At 41.8% G+C, this 13,019-nt stretch overlaps 1 protein-coding gene across 6 annotated transcripts in view; it reads left to right on the top strand.

Annotated features, from left to right (window-relative positions):
- NXPH1 (neurexophilin 1) overlaps window positions 1-6,045 on the top strand; it is a 277,176-nt gene extending 271,131 nt beyond the window's left edge. For all 6 annotated transcript variants that reach the window (XM_053264760.1, XM_053264761.1, XM_053264764.1 and 3 more), the window contains one exon: window positions 4,036-6,045. In XM_053264760.1, the coding sequence (XP_053120735.1) occupies window positions 4,036-4,797 (762 nt within the window). In that variant the 3' untranslated portion in view covers window positions 4,798-6,045. The remainder of the gene's footprint in view (window positions 1-4,035) is intronic.
- The last annotated feature ends 6,974 nt before the right edge of the window (window positions 6,046-13,019 follow it).

Below are 13,019 nucleotides of genomic sequence, written 5' to 3'. Positions count from 1 at the left end.
CTCATCAGCCCATCAACACCCCTAGCGAAGGCAGGGGAGGCTCCATGCTAATGATGCTGTGTGTCATCTCTGCTGCACCCTACTCCCATTGAGAACAGTGATAATACACAGCATCATTGCCATGGAGCCTCCCCAACCCTGACTAGGAACACCAATGGGCTGGTGAGTGCCATGGAGGCAGCAAATCCCCATCCCTCTTGGATGTGCATTTAGCTGTGTGGTATGTCAGTTATTCCTTGTTTTTCAGGCTTTGTTGTTTTCAAGCTTTTCAGTCAAAATAAATAAATAAAACATACAGCAAATGGAGCAGAGCTTTGGGAAATGTATAATGGAGGTGGGGCCTTGGGCAGTAATCTTAGGAACATAGAAAGCTGCCTAGCCAGATCATTGGTCCATCTATCTCATTATTGTCTACTGACTATATGTTCCAGCAGTCTGACTCAGTAGAACACAGCTTCATATGTATTTCCCATTTGTGTTGTTTAAAAATCTTCATTTTTAATTCCCCCCCCCCCGTAAGTTTGGCTTAGTGGAGCCTTAAAAAAACCAGAGCCAGTCTTTAAATTTAGAATTCACTTTCTGATCTTCCACTCTGTTACAGTGTGAATTTGTTGCTTAATCCTGTGATGCACAACATATTGAAACAGCTGGGTTAGAAAAGAGATAAAAGGCAAAGACAAAACCTGAATTTCAAGGACGGCAGGGTGCAATGGGTACCAGATTTCCCTTTTTTATCTGCATCTGTAGGTGTAGAAGACAGGCAGTCGACTGTCCAGGTTCATATTTTGCTGACATATTCCGGCTCGACTGGCACATTTTGTTTTTTAAACCCCCTTCCCCCTCATAATGTGCTCTTGCTCCCAATATGCCGCTTAAGAATTATATCCTAAGTCTTTCTCCCTCTCCCTGTGACATCTTCATTGCTGCTTCATTAACTGGTGCACCATCAGTGCATTTCATTACAGCCTCTCTCCTCACTCACTGTGCTGATCTCAGACACAGATACAAACCAGCTATCAAATGCTAGGCTGTATTTATCTTCCCTGCAATTCAAAAGGAGGGAAAATTGGCTAAATCATCCCAGGGGCAAACATACCCATATTTGTGTCTCTTCCTCTCTCTGATCCCTCGAGCAGCTGGAAAGATATTTAGTTAGGAACAGTTGTTGATATATTTTAAATCATCCTGAAACAATTCCAGGTTATGAGCTGGTCCATGTAGCTCCCCCTTTGGGAAAGAGGATTGGATCTGAAGCAGTTCTCAACTACAGCAGGCAGCAAATAAGCTGAATGACTGCCAATAAATGAAAAGATCTTCTTGTTTGCTTACAAATGCCTTGGCATTTCCTTAGGGCAGGCATTTTTGAAATTATTTTTGTTGGAGGAGGAGGGAGTTTTGTTAGCAAGGAAGATAATGGGAAGGAATAGCAAGACTGAACTTCAGTTATGATGATCTTCCTGAGTCTCCAGATAGATGGATCTAAGAGCTCATTAGGGATGGGCACAAAACCAGTTTGCACAGTTCAGTTCTCGAGTCGAACTGGGCATGGTTCGGTTTGAGGTCAAGCCCTCGAACTGAGCCAGGTCAAGCTTGAGACAGCTTGAGGTTGAGCCACTTTGCACAGCCCTAGAGCTCATCCCATAACAGTGGGGTAGCCTTATTCTAAAAGGCAATCTATCTTGCATTGAGCCAGGGACTTAGCAAAGTTGGAGTGGACCCTGAGGCAAAAGTGAAGATGGACCCGCCCACCTTCTTCACCTCCACCACACAATATCTTTGCTGCAGAAGAACTGTAAAGAGCAAAGAGCAAGCTCTTGCTTATCCAGTGGGCACCCCTTCCTTGGACCCAGGGATGTTTGTCCACCCTTGTTCAATTATAGCAATGGTGCTGCATTGAGCAACGGAGAGATTTAGAAATTAACTAGCTTATCCCGCGCACAGCATCTGTGCGCTAGTACTTGATTGCTCCCCTCGCCCCCTGCCACAGCCCTCCTCACCTCAGAGATAACCTTAGCCATCACAGGATCCTCCTCCCTGTCTGCATATGGAATCCCCACTGCCCAATCACCACGGTGCCACAGGCTCCTCCTCCCTATCTGCATTGGGAATCCCCACTGCCCAATCACCATGGTGCTTCTGCTCTCACAGGCTTCTCCTCCCTAACTGCATATAGAATCTCCACTGCCCCATCACCACAGTGCTTCTGCTCATGAACTCGCACGAGAGCTGCCACACACGGGATTAGCCATGGATACACCTTAGATCATTATATAGATAGATTGTTGAGCTTTATGAAACAGGTTTGGTATGAGATTTGTAGTGATGTGCATATCTCATGACTTCAGTAAAGGATTATTCTCCTTGCGTGATTGGGTGTCACTTTGCTACTGCATTCAGAGATTACAATGACAGGCATATTTTATTCTGGTCCGGAAGTTCAATTCCTGGCACTTCTAGATAGGGAGGCTTCTGCTTTAAACATAAGCCTTCTGGGAGAGGCTTCTGCCTTAAACCTTGGAGAAGCCACTGCCAGTCAGTGTAGACAATACTGAGCTAGATGGACCTTGCTCAGTATACAGCAGTTTCCTATGTTTCCCATGTTCCTGTGAAACAAGTTTGGCTTCCCTTGAAAATTCTTAGATGCTTAAGAGATTTTTGGTGGAGGAACCCTGAAATTCACTTCAGATTTTGCTTTTTCAAAATTATGGTGCCATCCATAATTCTAGGTGAGTACTGTGTAAGAAGGGGAAATGATCTTTACAAACAATAAATACAGGCAATGGTTTTCTAAATACTGCTAGAATTGATTGTATGGTAATGAGCCCTTTCTCACAATCCGTGAGAAAAGGCTTGAAGGGGGAAGGGAGGAAGTCTCAAAAAGCTTACCTTCCACACAGACAACCCATTCTGTTGGTCTGGGAGTGGAGATAGCACACTCAGACGTGCAGCTGCCTTCTTTGGCAGCATGGAGGGTTGGGGTGCAGGGAGGTGTTGCCCTGCCCCCTGGAACTCCCATAATGCACCATGTGAGTGTTCAGTGCATTATGGGGATTCCCCCAGCCTGCAAGCAGTCAGGGCTGGCAGATTATCAGAAAAATAGGGTTAAGAGAGCATTCACTCTCTTAATCCTGTTTAAGAGGGTACCTGGCTTGGTAGGTTTGCTGCCAAGGTACTGCTGGGATTGGGAGCAATCCCGTCAGTTCTTACGCGTGGGCAAGACTGGGCTTGGCTTCACTAGCCTGGTTTTGCCTGCGCGTGAGAACAGCCTCAATATTTATTTAGTTGGGCCAGGTTCTATACAGAACATACAATTATGGTCCCCACCCAAAAGATTCTCAAGTTGGATGAGGGGCATCATTTGTAGGCAGAAAGGTTGAAAATCAGATGGCAGTGGAGATGCGGGTAAGCTGAATATATCATGGTTTGGGAGAGGATGTGCTACAGCAGATAAGGCACTGGAGAGCAGGACAATTTTTTTGTCCAGACAAGTAGTACCCAAACCATGATCAGCCTGGGATTTGAACATGTCTTCCAAGACTAATAGTGTGGGGTGGGTCTGTGTTCATTCATTTGTCTTATCGTAAAATAAAATAAAAAATACAACAGATAATCCTTTTACAGATGAGACGCATTGCTTTCTCTTTGTTGTTTACATACCAATTGTATACTACTATGACAAATATTTATATACCACTCTTTAACCAAAGTTCTCAAAGCGGTATGCAGCATGATACAATGAGTATTGTTGGTATGTTTTAAAAATGCATTTGAGCTACATTTAGAACTAGAATCCAATTTTAGTTTCTAGAAGCATGGATATGAAGATGTTAAAGCTGATTATTAAAGCATGAAGATGTTAAAGCTGATTATTTGTCAATAAACACATTTGATGAATATAAGTTTTACTTATCCTCCTAAATTATCCAGTTCTAGTTGAGTCAGGAATATTTCCTTTTAGTTGTGTTTTAGAAAAATGGAACTAGAGTTATATATATTCATATCTAAACACATCCTTTCCTTCCTCCTCTCTTTCAGGTCACATGTGCAAATTTAACCAGTGGTGGCAAATCAGAACTTCTAAAAACAGGCAGTTCCAAATCCACGCTAAAGCACATATGGACAGAAAGCAGCAAAGACTTATCCATCAGCCGGCTGCTATCACAGACTTTTCGTGGCAAAGAGAATGATACGGATTTGAGTCTGCGGTATGATGCCCCAGAAACGTATTCTGAGCAAGATCTCTGGGACTGGCTGAGGAACTCCACAGACCTTCAAGAGCCTCGACCCAGAGCAAAGAGACGGCCGATTGTCAAGACTGGGAAGTTTAAGAAAATGTTTGGCTGGGGCGATTTTCACTCCAACATCAAGACAGTGAAGTTAAACCTGTTGATAACTGGGAAAATAGTCGACCATGGCAATGGGACGTTTAGTGTTTACTTCAGGCATAATTCAACTGGCCAAGGGAATGTATCTGTCAGCTTGGTGCCCCCTACCAAAATCGTGGAGTTTGACCTGGCACAGCAAACAGTGATTGATGCCAAAGATTCCAAGTCCTTCAATTGCCGCATCGAATATGAGAAGGTTGACAAGGCCACCAAGAACACGCTCTGCAACTACGATCCTTCAAAAACATGTTACCAGGAGCAGACCCAAAGTCACGTCTCCTGGCTCTGCTCCAAGCCCTTTAAAGTGATCTGTATTTACATTTCCTTTTATAGTACAGATTATAAACTAGTACAGAAGGTGTGTCCTGATTACAACTACCACAGCGACACGCCTTACTTCCCTTCAGGTTGAAGAGGACCATGTGTCTGAGACTGGACCCTGAGGAATAAATAATAATAATTATAATAATAATGAAAGAAAAGAGGTCATATGACAGGGATGTTACCTCAAAGAAAGAAGGCCACATCTCTTGCCTGGAATGTGTCTACGCTCTGCTGCTGATGTCAACGGGCTGCAAATATGTTAGTGGAAACCAATCTTAATGTCATTTCTGCCCAGTCAGCTCCATGTATATCAGTCTACTTGTAAATCACTATGGATTTTAAATAATGCCACACACAATTTCTGTCTGTCTGTCTGTCTGTCTCCCTCTCTCTTTCTGCCTCTGTGCAGCTTGCATCTACTAAGATTCCTGTTAAGAGGGTTTTCATTGTCTGATATATAACGTTTCAGGATAACCTGTCATCAAGCAAAAAGGATTAACTAGACAGAGAATGGTTTCTTACACAGACTGTTATGGAAATCTCCTTTTAAGTCTTGAATACATGATAGTCAATAATCCCCACTCATGCATTCTATCACTTGGAGTAGCTGTACCAATAAATAATACTGTAGGAGTAAATGCTTGTTAAAATAGGGGTGGGGGCGGGGAACTGTGTGTGTCTAGAGTTCAGTATGCCTCTTTATATGAACACAATGAAGTATTGTGATTTTTCTCCAGCACACGGTGGGCACATTCAAGGTGGCGTTAGGTGGTCTTTTTTCTGCGGAGGGAGCCTGTTGAACTTATAAAGATGAGCAAACATTTGGAATTTACATGTAAGCAGTCCTTACAATTTTGTATTTTGGTAGCCATCACTCAGAACTGGTAGAATCAACCAAGACCAACCAAGATATGCTTCAATCACCATGTAGGAAGGAAAAAGCCTCATAGGCAACATGTAAGTTGTAAGTGGCTGTCTTATCTTTATTACAAAACTATTGTAACAAATTCAATATCCTAGTCTTCATTTGTATGAATGGTTTGTATTGTACATAGTTTAACCAGTGTTATTTGAGCTGCTTATTAATATTAACTTGTAATTGTCTCTCTGCTTGTTATTGGTTAAAAACAAAAACAAGGAATTGAGGAATCCATTTTATCAATGTAGCTGTAAACTCCATTTAAGAAGACAGAATTCTGTACAAAGCATTTATTCAGCTAAAAGTATTGTTGAAAGCTTATACACTTACAACATTTACAGTCTGTCTGTATTTAGATTTTTTCTTTCCAGGTGAACAAGATTGAAATGTACATACAAATAAAATACTTAAATTTGAGTTTTAATATGTACTCTGTAGATGGTAGTTCAAATAGCATTGACAGAAGAGGGATTCTGCTGTGGTGGTGGTATCTTTTTCATCACAAGAAGACATTAAGATCTGGTCCCCAAAAGCTGTTCCATATAGATAATATTATTTCTCATTTTGTGTGATTTTATAACACTTTTCAGTGTGCAAAAAAGTTTCCAGTTCCTATCTCACTTATCCTCAGTACAGCCTGTGAGTAGGTTAGAGGGAAGCCCGAGAAAGGAACTAAATGTGGCAGTGAGAGAAATGTGAGTTGGAATAGAATTGCCACCAATCTCTTCTCAAGCAAGGGGGAGCTGAATTGAAAGTGCAGCAAAGGTGGGCAAGAGAGTAGCCCTGCTGAGACATTATTGTACCTGTGTTCAGATGTCTATCTAGCCATACACATTTTCGTGTGAATGTCTGTACCTGCATTCATTTTCAAATTAAGCTGAATACAGGCCCCTCAAAAGTATGTTGCAGATGGGAAGCCTACTGCTGTATCTGCATTCAGCATAACATGTGAATAACTGTACCTTTGTACGCTGTACACAGATTGTATGAATGGTCAACATAATGTCTGAATAGGGCTGGGACATCCTCCCAAACTGCTTCTTCCCAGTTTTTGTCTTCTGGTGTGCTTCCAGTACTGGAATTAACCCCCACCAGGAGAAAAAATGCAGGAAGATGGAGTTTCAGGTGGAAAAAAATTAACACTGGCCGTCTTTGGACATAATGCAGAACCGTGGGTCCAATGGACCCACAGTTCTGCTCCTGCTGCTCTCCCATCCAAATTTGGACATTCAGGAGAACTCCCTCTCTGCAGTCTCACTGCCTGCAGAGAGGTGGGAGAACTGCTTACCTGGGCGTTACTGAAGGACAGCCCTGGCAGCCAATAGCAGCTGGAGTAAGAGAGGAGCATCTTCCCACAACTCCGGTTGCAAAGCAACCAGACTGTGGTGCCAACGTTCAGTTTCAAGTGCTAGCCACTTGAAGTGCCAGTGTTTCAACTGCCAGCCACTTGAAAATACCACCAAATGGATGCTACTTCATGTTGTAACTTATTCAGCATGCAACCAGACAAACTATAAGAAGAAGAGCAATCATGACAGCATGGATAATTTTAGTTGCACATACACATACTTGTCTGTTGATCATATTTGTATCCCCTGTGCCTCCCAAAGAGCTCACCTTGGTGCACATGATCCCTCTATTTCATCCTCACCACAATCCTGTGAGGTGAGGCAGGCTCAAGTATTTGAAGAGAACATCAAAGCTGTGTGGAGATTTGAATCCAGGTGACTACAGTCCATACATCACTCAGCACTACACAGAACTGTCTCAAAGTTCCTCGAGTTTTCACAACTTCTTCTGCTGGAGATAGGAATTTACATTTATACAAATATATGTATATATTAAGTTACTATATTGGGCAGACCAGTGATGTCTATAAGTGGTCACCAAGATCTCAGAGCACTGTTTCCCCCAGCACCGCTCTTTGAGGTCCATTTAAGGTTCCAGGGACCGAAAGTGGGACCACCTGCATGCAAATGGCACAGGAAGCTAGCTTTAATCGTGCACTGAAAGGCCTATGGCTGACAGCAATAAATTGACATTGAAAATATTATGCATAGTATGTGATGGTGATTTATTCATTTTCAAATTTTTGCTCCCATTCCCCCAAGGAAACTCCCTCCCACAAGGTACCTGTTTAAATAAAAGCAATTTAACTCTTTCCTGCAGAATCAATAGCTTTGGGCTCTGGGAAAGCACTGTCCTTGAGTTGGAACTACATTAGAGAAGGCCCTGTTCCATGCTTTCATTTATGGCAGGTATTGGACCAGTCCTCCTTCTGCTGACATGTATGGGAGGAATCTGATAGCTGTGCTCCTGAAGGCAGCAAGTCAAAACTGTGCGCTGAAGGCTGAAGTGTGCCTCTCACATCAGGGAGGAGGCAGTGATTCCACCCTCCCTTAGAAGATATGGACCATAAGCCACACTGCTGGATGCATCCATCACTCTATGCCTCTCACATCAGGAAGGCAGTGATCCGCCCCTCTCTTTGGAAGACATGAACCATTTCATCATCCTGAGAGCAGGGATTCCTTAATACAACCCACATGTACTACTGCTAACAGATGCAAAGGAATCCCAGGAAGTGCTGCCATTTTTCTGAAAGCACTGTCCCACACCTGGTCTTTAACCAACTGGGCAGCAGGGTGGTAGAGAAACCATCTGAGAAAATCCTCCAATGTTTCACCTTAAGGAGACCCTAAAACTCTCTTTTAGTTTCAGTTTCCTCTTTGGAAGAACCCTGAAAATGACAAATTTCCTTGTGGAGAAATTTTGGTTCCAACCCTCTGGGTAGAGGAGAAAAAAAGATTCTGCCCCCACTTCCAAGGTATTTGAAGATCACCTCCATACTGTTCCAGGTTCCTTGATTTTTGTACACATGGGATTTCCCCCCCACCTCCAGACTTTCAATAACTGTGTACATGTTAGGGATGGAACCTGCCACCATGATGCAGAACATCCACACCCAATATTACTATTATTTATATATTGCTTTTCAATCACACATTTCCTCAATGTGCAAAGTTTGTCTGAAATGGGCTTTTGCAAAGAGACTGCCTCCCCATTTTTCTGGGCCCTATTCTAGGAGAAAAGGGATATGTAAAAATTTGCAAACACTTTTGCCATATGATAGGCAGAACTAAGACAATTAGGACATCTACTGAATGTCCTAATTTGGAGATCTACTGGACATCTTGTTTCAAGCATTTCTGCTCTCCATTGGATCACTTTAGTACCCATGCTTTACAAATTATAAAGTGAAGTTGATAAAATGTTTTTTGTTACTGAGAATTCTAGCCATCATGGAAACTGGTTCTCCATTTTATCCTTATACTTGATTCTGAGATTGGTGGATACCACAGGAAGCATTATCGACTCCACCCTCACCAGGTGGAAGTGGTAAAACCATTTTTAGATTTGATTTTTACTTATGAAATATGTTTTACTTGGAGATAAGATCCCACAAGGGTAGGGCTGAGTCAGGGAATGTTCGATCTGTGTATTAGATGAGCTCATTACACTTCCAAATGTATCTGCATGATCAGGAAAACATCCTTTTGGGAATAACTATCTCTTTCTTGATGTTATTTTTTTGTACCAATTGTCTTGTGTTGTGTTGAAATTCATATAGCAAAAGTTATGTACTAATTAGTTCATTTCTTGATTTTTGTTTTTTAAAAAAATCAAATAGCATGCAGTCTAAGTTACTGAACAGTACTACTCAGGAGTTACTCTAGGTGCATTTAATTTCAATAGGACTACTCAGGAGTAATTTAGTCTGGATGCTGTCTACTCTTTGTTTGGCTTGCCCAATTCCTTGCTGCACTTTGTTTTTTTTAAATAGTCATCCTCACTTGGGCTGTATTTGCATAGGGTTAGATCTAAAGCTCCAGTTCCTCAAGGAAATGAGTCTGTCTTTGGAAGATGCTTCTTATAGTGCAGGAAGGGACCTTTTCTATCCAATCCACAGTCATTTGGCCATTAAACCTACTTGCCCAAAGTCTTCAGTATGCCCGAGTTAGGCAATCAAAACTGAGTTGGACAAAGGAATTTCTGAACCTTGAGTAAAAAGTAATGGATTGAGTATATGTTGTTTGATTCAAGTTAAGATTCCATATGAAACTATTTTGTCTTGTGACCACTGGCTGCTTTATACAGAAATACAGGTTCTGCATATTGTATTATTGTGGGAATCAAGATTGTAGAATTGGAATGACCAAGATAATATCTTGACCAATATCTTATACAAAAGGCAAATTCTGACCCATTAAGCTCTGGTATTGCACAATCTTTTCACAAAATGATTTTACTGTACAATATTTTTGTATATATTCCTAAAATTGTCTAACTTGTGACATGATCTTTTTACATTTGTCCAAATTTGTTGTATTTTGGGAGAGAAGGACAGAATCAACATCAACACTGTGGGCTGATTCACATGACTGACTGCTGGCATATCTGATGATGGTGGGGTCATGCTGAGAGCATGGCAATCCTGAAGCCACTGCAGGACATTCTGACATGCTGTCAGGGAGTCCTTTAATCATGTGAGAGGGGCATTAATCTGATTCACCTGTCTACGTGGTTCCAAAACAGTAGAGGGGTGATTCAGAAGAACACCCCGTCACATGATTAAAGAATGCCCCCCAAACATGTCAGGATGTCCAACAGTGGCATCAGGATGGGTGCATTCTCAGCATGCCCCTGTCCTGGTTGTGTGATGCAGCTGGTGATCATTGGATTCCAGCCCTGTATTGATCATCAGTACTCTAAACTTTGTTCTGGTTTGCCACTTTTTTATTCATTTTACATTCTGATCTCCCAACCATTTTTCACTAAAAGTAACTCCTATTGGGTTTAATAGGATTTACTTCCTAGTAAGTATTCTTGAGATTGTAACATCAGCCTTTTTTGGAACATCAATCATGACCGACAACTGGAATCTTCTTTACTCAAATTTCCATGTTCTGTAGATTCTAACACAATCTAGCATGCTTGCTTTCCAGCATATCCTAAAAACAAATGATTTTGTAGCCATGTAGAACTAGAAACCCATGAATTTGGATAGACATGCCTATGAAAAATATTGTGTTTATTAAAAGCAAATCATTAGAAGTAGAGGACTGAAGCACTGTATTGTCATCTTCATCTTTTCAGTGTGTGCTTTCTTTCCCATGATGGTCTGTATTATTGCTCCCAGAAGCAGAATTAAAATTCTCTATTGGGATCATAATATTCATGCGTTATGTGTTAAATATTTTCTTGAATGTTAACAGGAAACTTGACGGATGACACGGACCTCTGCATCTGTTGTTTGTGTGTGTGTGTGTCTAAACTTGCGTTATAATTATAATCAAGGGTCCATCACTCTACTTCTGTAGTTTATTATGGTACACAAACATACCAGGAGCTTTTCCCAGACACTGTATACACCAGGAACATTATGAGGCTGAAGAGACAAGACTGTGAAGGGTTCAAGGGGGCAACCCATTTTTCAATGGGTCATCGACGTAAACCTCCTCAACTCACACTCTCATTCATTGTACAGCATGAAGACAATTGCTCTGCAAACATTGCTTGTCTTTCTAGAATAAACAATACAGCTCTTTGACCAAAGACTTGCCACTTCTATTCCATTTCTATTTAGATACTTCTATTTAGAGGAATCCAGCTCTCGTGACAAGTTTATCAATGCATGGGTTGAACTCACGTAAGTTGATCACATTCCATGTTTCGCTGTTCAGCCTGGTTTAAACATAAAGCAAGTCATTCTCCTCAAACTACATTTTTCGCAGCAGAAATAACCAATTCTGAAGTATTGGGACAGCTGCATGACTGCTGGGTGCCACAGGAGGCTATCTCAGTTTTCCTGCTTCTGTTGTTTGGTGCATTTGGAGTCGCCAGACAGCATTCCAGCTCCATGATGCTGTGTCCCAGAGCTCCTGCAGAGGAGCATTGGAAGCTGCCTTATACTGAGACAGACCATTGGTTCATATAGCTCAGTATTATCTACAGTGAGTAGCTGTGGCTCTCCATGGTTATAGGCAGAAGTCTCCCCCAGTCCTACCTGGAGATGTCAGGGTTTGAACCTGGGACCTTCTGCATGCAAGCATGCAGATGCTCCTCCACTGAGTTCCTGTCCCATCCCCTAAGGGGAATAGCTTACAGCACCCACATGTCATTACAAGACCAGATCCTCCCCAAACAGGCAGTTGTACATAACAACAACAACAACAATTATTATTATTTGTTCTTCCAGTAGCTCTACAGTCTCCAGCCCTGGTTGCTCAGCTGAAGATCCTGAGTCCTATAACCCATTTTTCAACAAGTGCTCAGGTACTCTAGCACTCGACGTGGTCCTTGGTGACCCGGTCAGTGACCGATCCGGTATAGAATTCATTTTTCTTGTCCTCACCATGGTTATGGGATTAGGCACAAATAGTCTGACTTCTCAGCAGAGGCCTGTCTGGTTTGGGTGACCCTCCAGCATAGCCCTCTGCATCCTTGAAGCTTCCTCTGCATCCTTGAAGCATCCTCAAAGCTCACAAGCCCCTCCACCTCATCAAGGTAGTGCCCGGCGGAGGGGACTACCCTCCACCGGGCACTAATTAATTTTTCTTTAGTTATACTAGACCCTTGGAAAAGGCCTGATAATTAAAGTACCAAATCCAGTCAATAGCATCTGGTAGACTGTGTGTAAATAGATAATAATAATAATTGTAAAGAAAGCAGATGAAACTGTGGACCACCTAATCAGCTGTTGTAAAAAGATCGCACAGACTGACTACAAACAAAGGCATGACAAAGTAGCAGGGATGGTACACTGGAACATCTGCAAAAAATACAAGCTACCTGTAGCCAAACATTGTTGGGACAATAAAATTGAAAAAGTTGAAGAAAATGAAGATGTAAAAATATTATGGGACTTCCGACTACAAACAAACATCTGCCACACAATATACCAGATATAACTGTAGTTGAGAAGAAAGAAAAACAAGTCAAAATAATCGACATAGCAATACCAGGGGATAGCAGAATAGAAGAAAAAGAAATAGAAAAAAAATCACAAAATACAAAGATCTACAAATTTAAATTGAAAAGCTGTGGCAGAAAAAGACCAAAATAATCCCAGTGGTAATTGGCGCCCTGGGTGCAGTTCCAAAAGACCTTGAAGAGCACCTCAACACCATAGGGGCCACAGAAATCACCATCAGCCAATTACAAAAAGCAGCTTTACTGGGAACAGCCTATATTCTGTAACGATATCTATAACAATTGACAATAAAATTCTGGCATCCCAGGTCCTTGGGAAGGACTCGATGTCTCGATAAAACAAACCAGTCAATAACACCTGTCTGACTGTGTAAACAAGAAATAATAATAATACAAAC

This window comes from Hemicordylus capensis, chromosome 6, assembly GCF_027244095.1.
Source record: "Hemicordylus capensis ecotype Gifberg chromosome 6, rHemCap1.1.pri, whole genome shotgun sequence".
NCBI classification, from domain to species: Eukaryota; Metazoa; Chordata; class Lepidosauria; order Squamata; family Cordylidae; genus Hemicordylus; species Hemicordylus capensis.
This window is presented reverse-complemented; position numbering and strand designations above follow the sequence as displayed.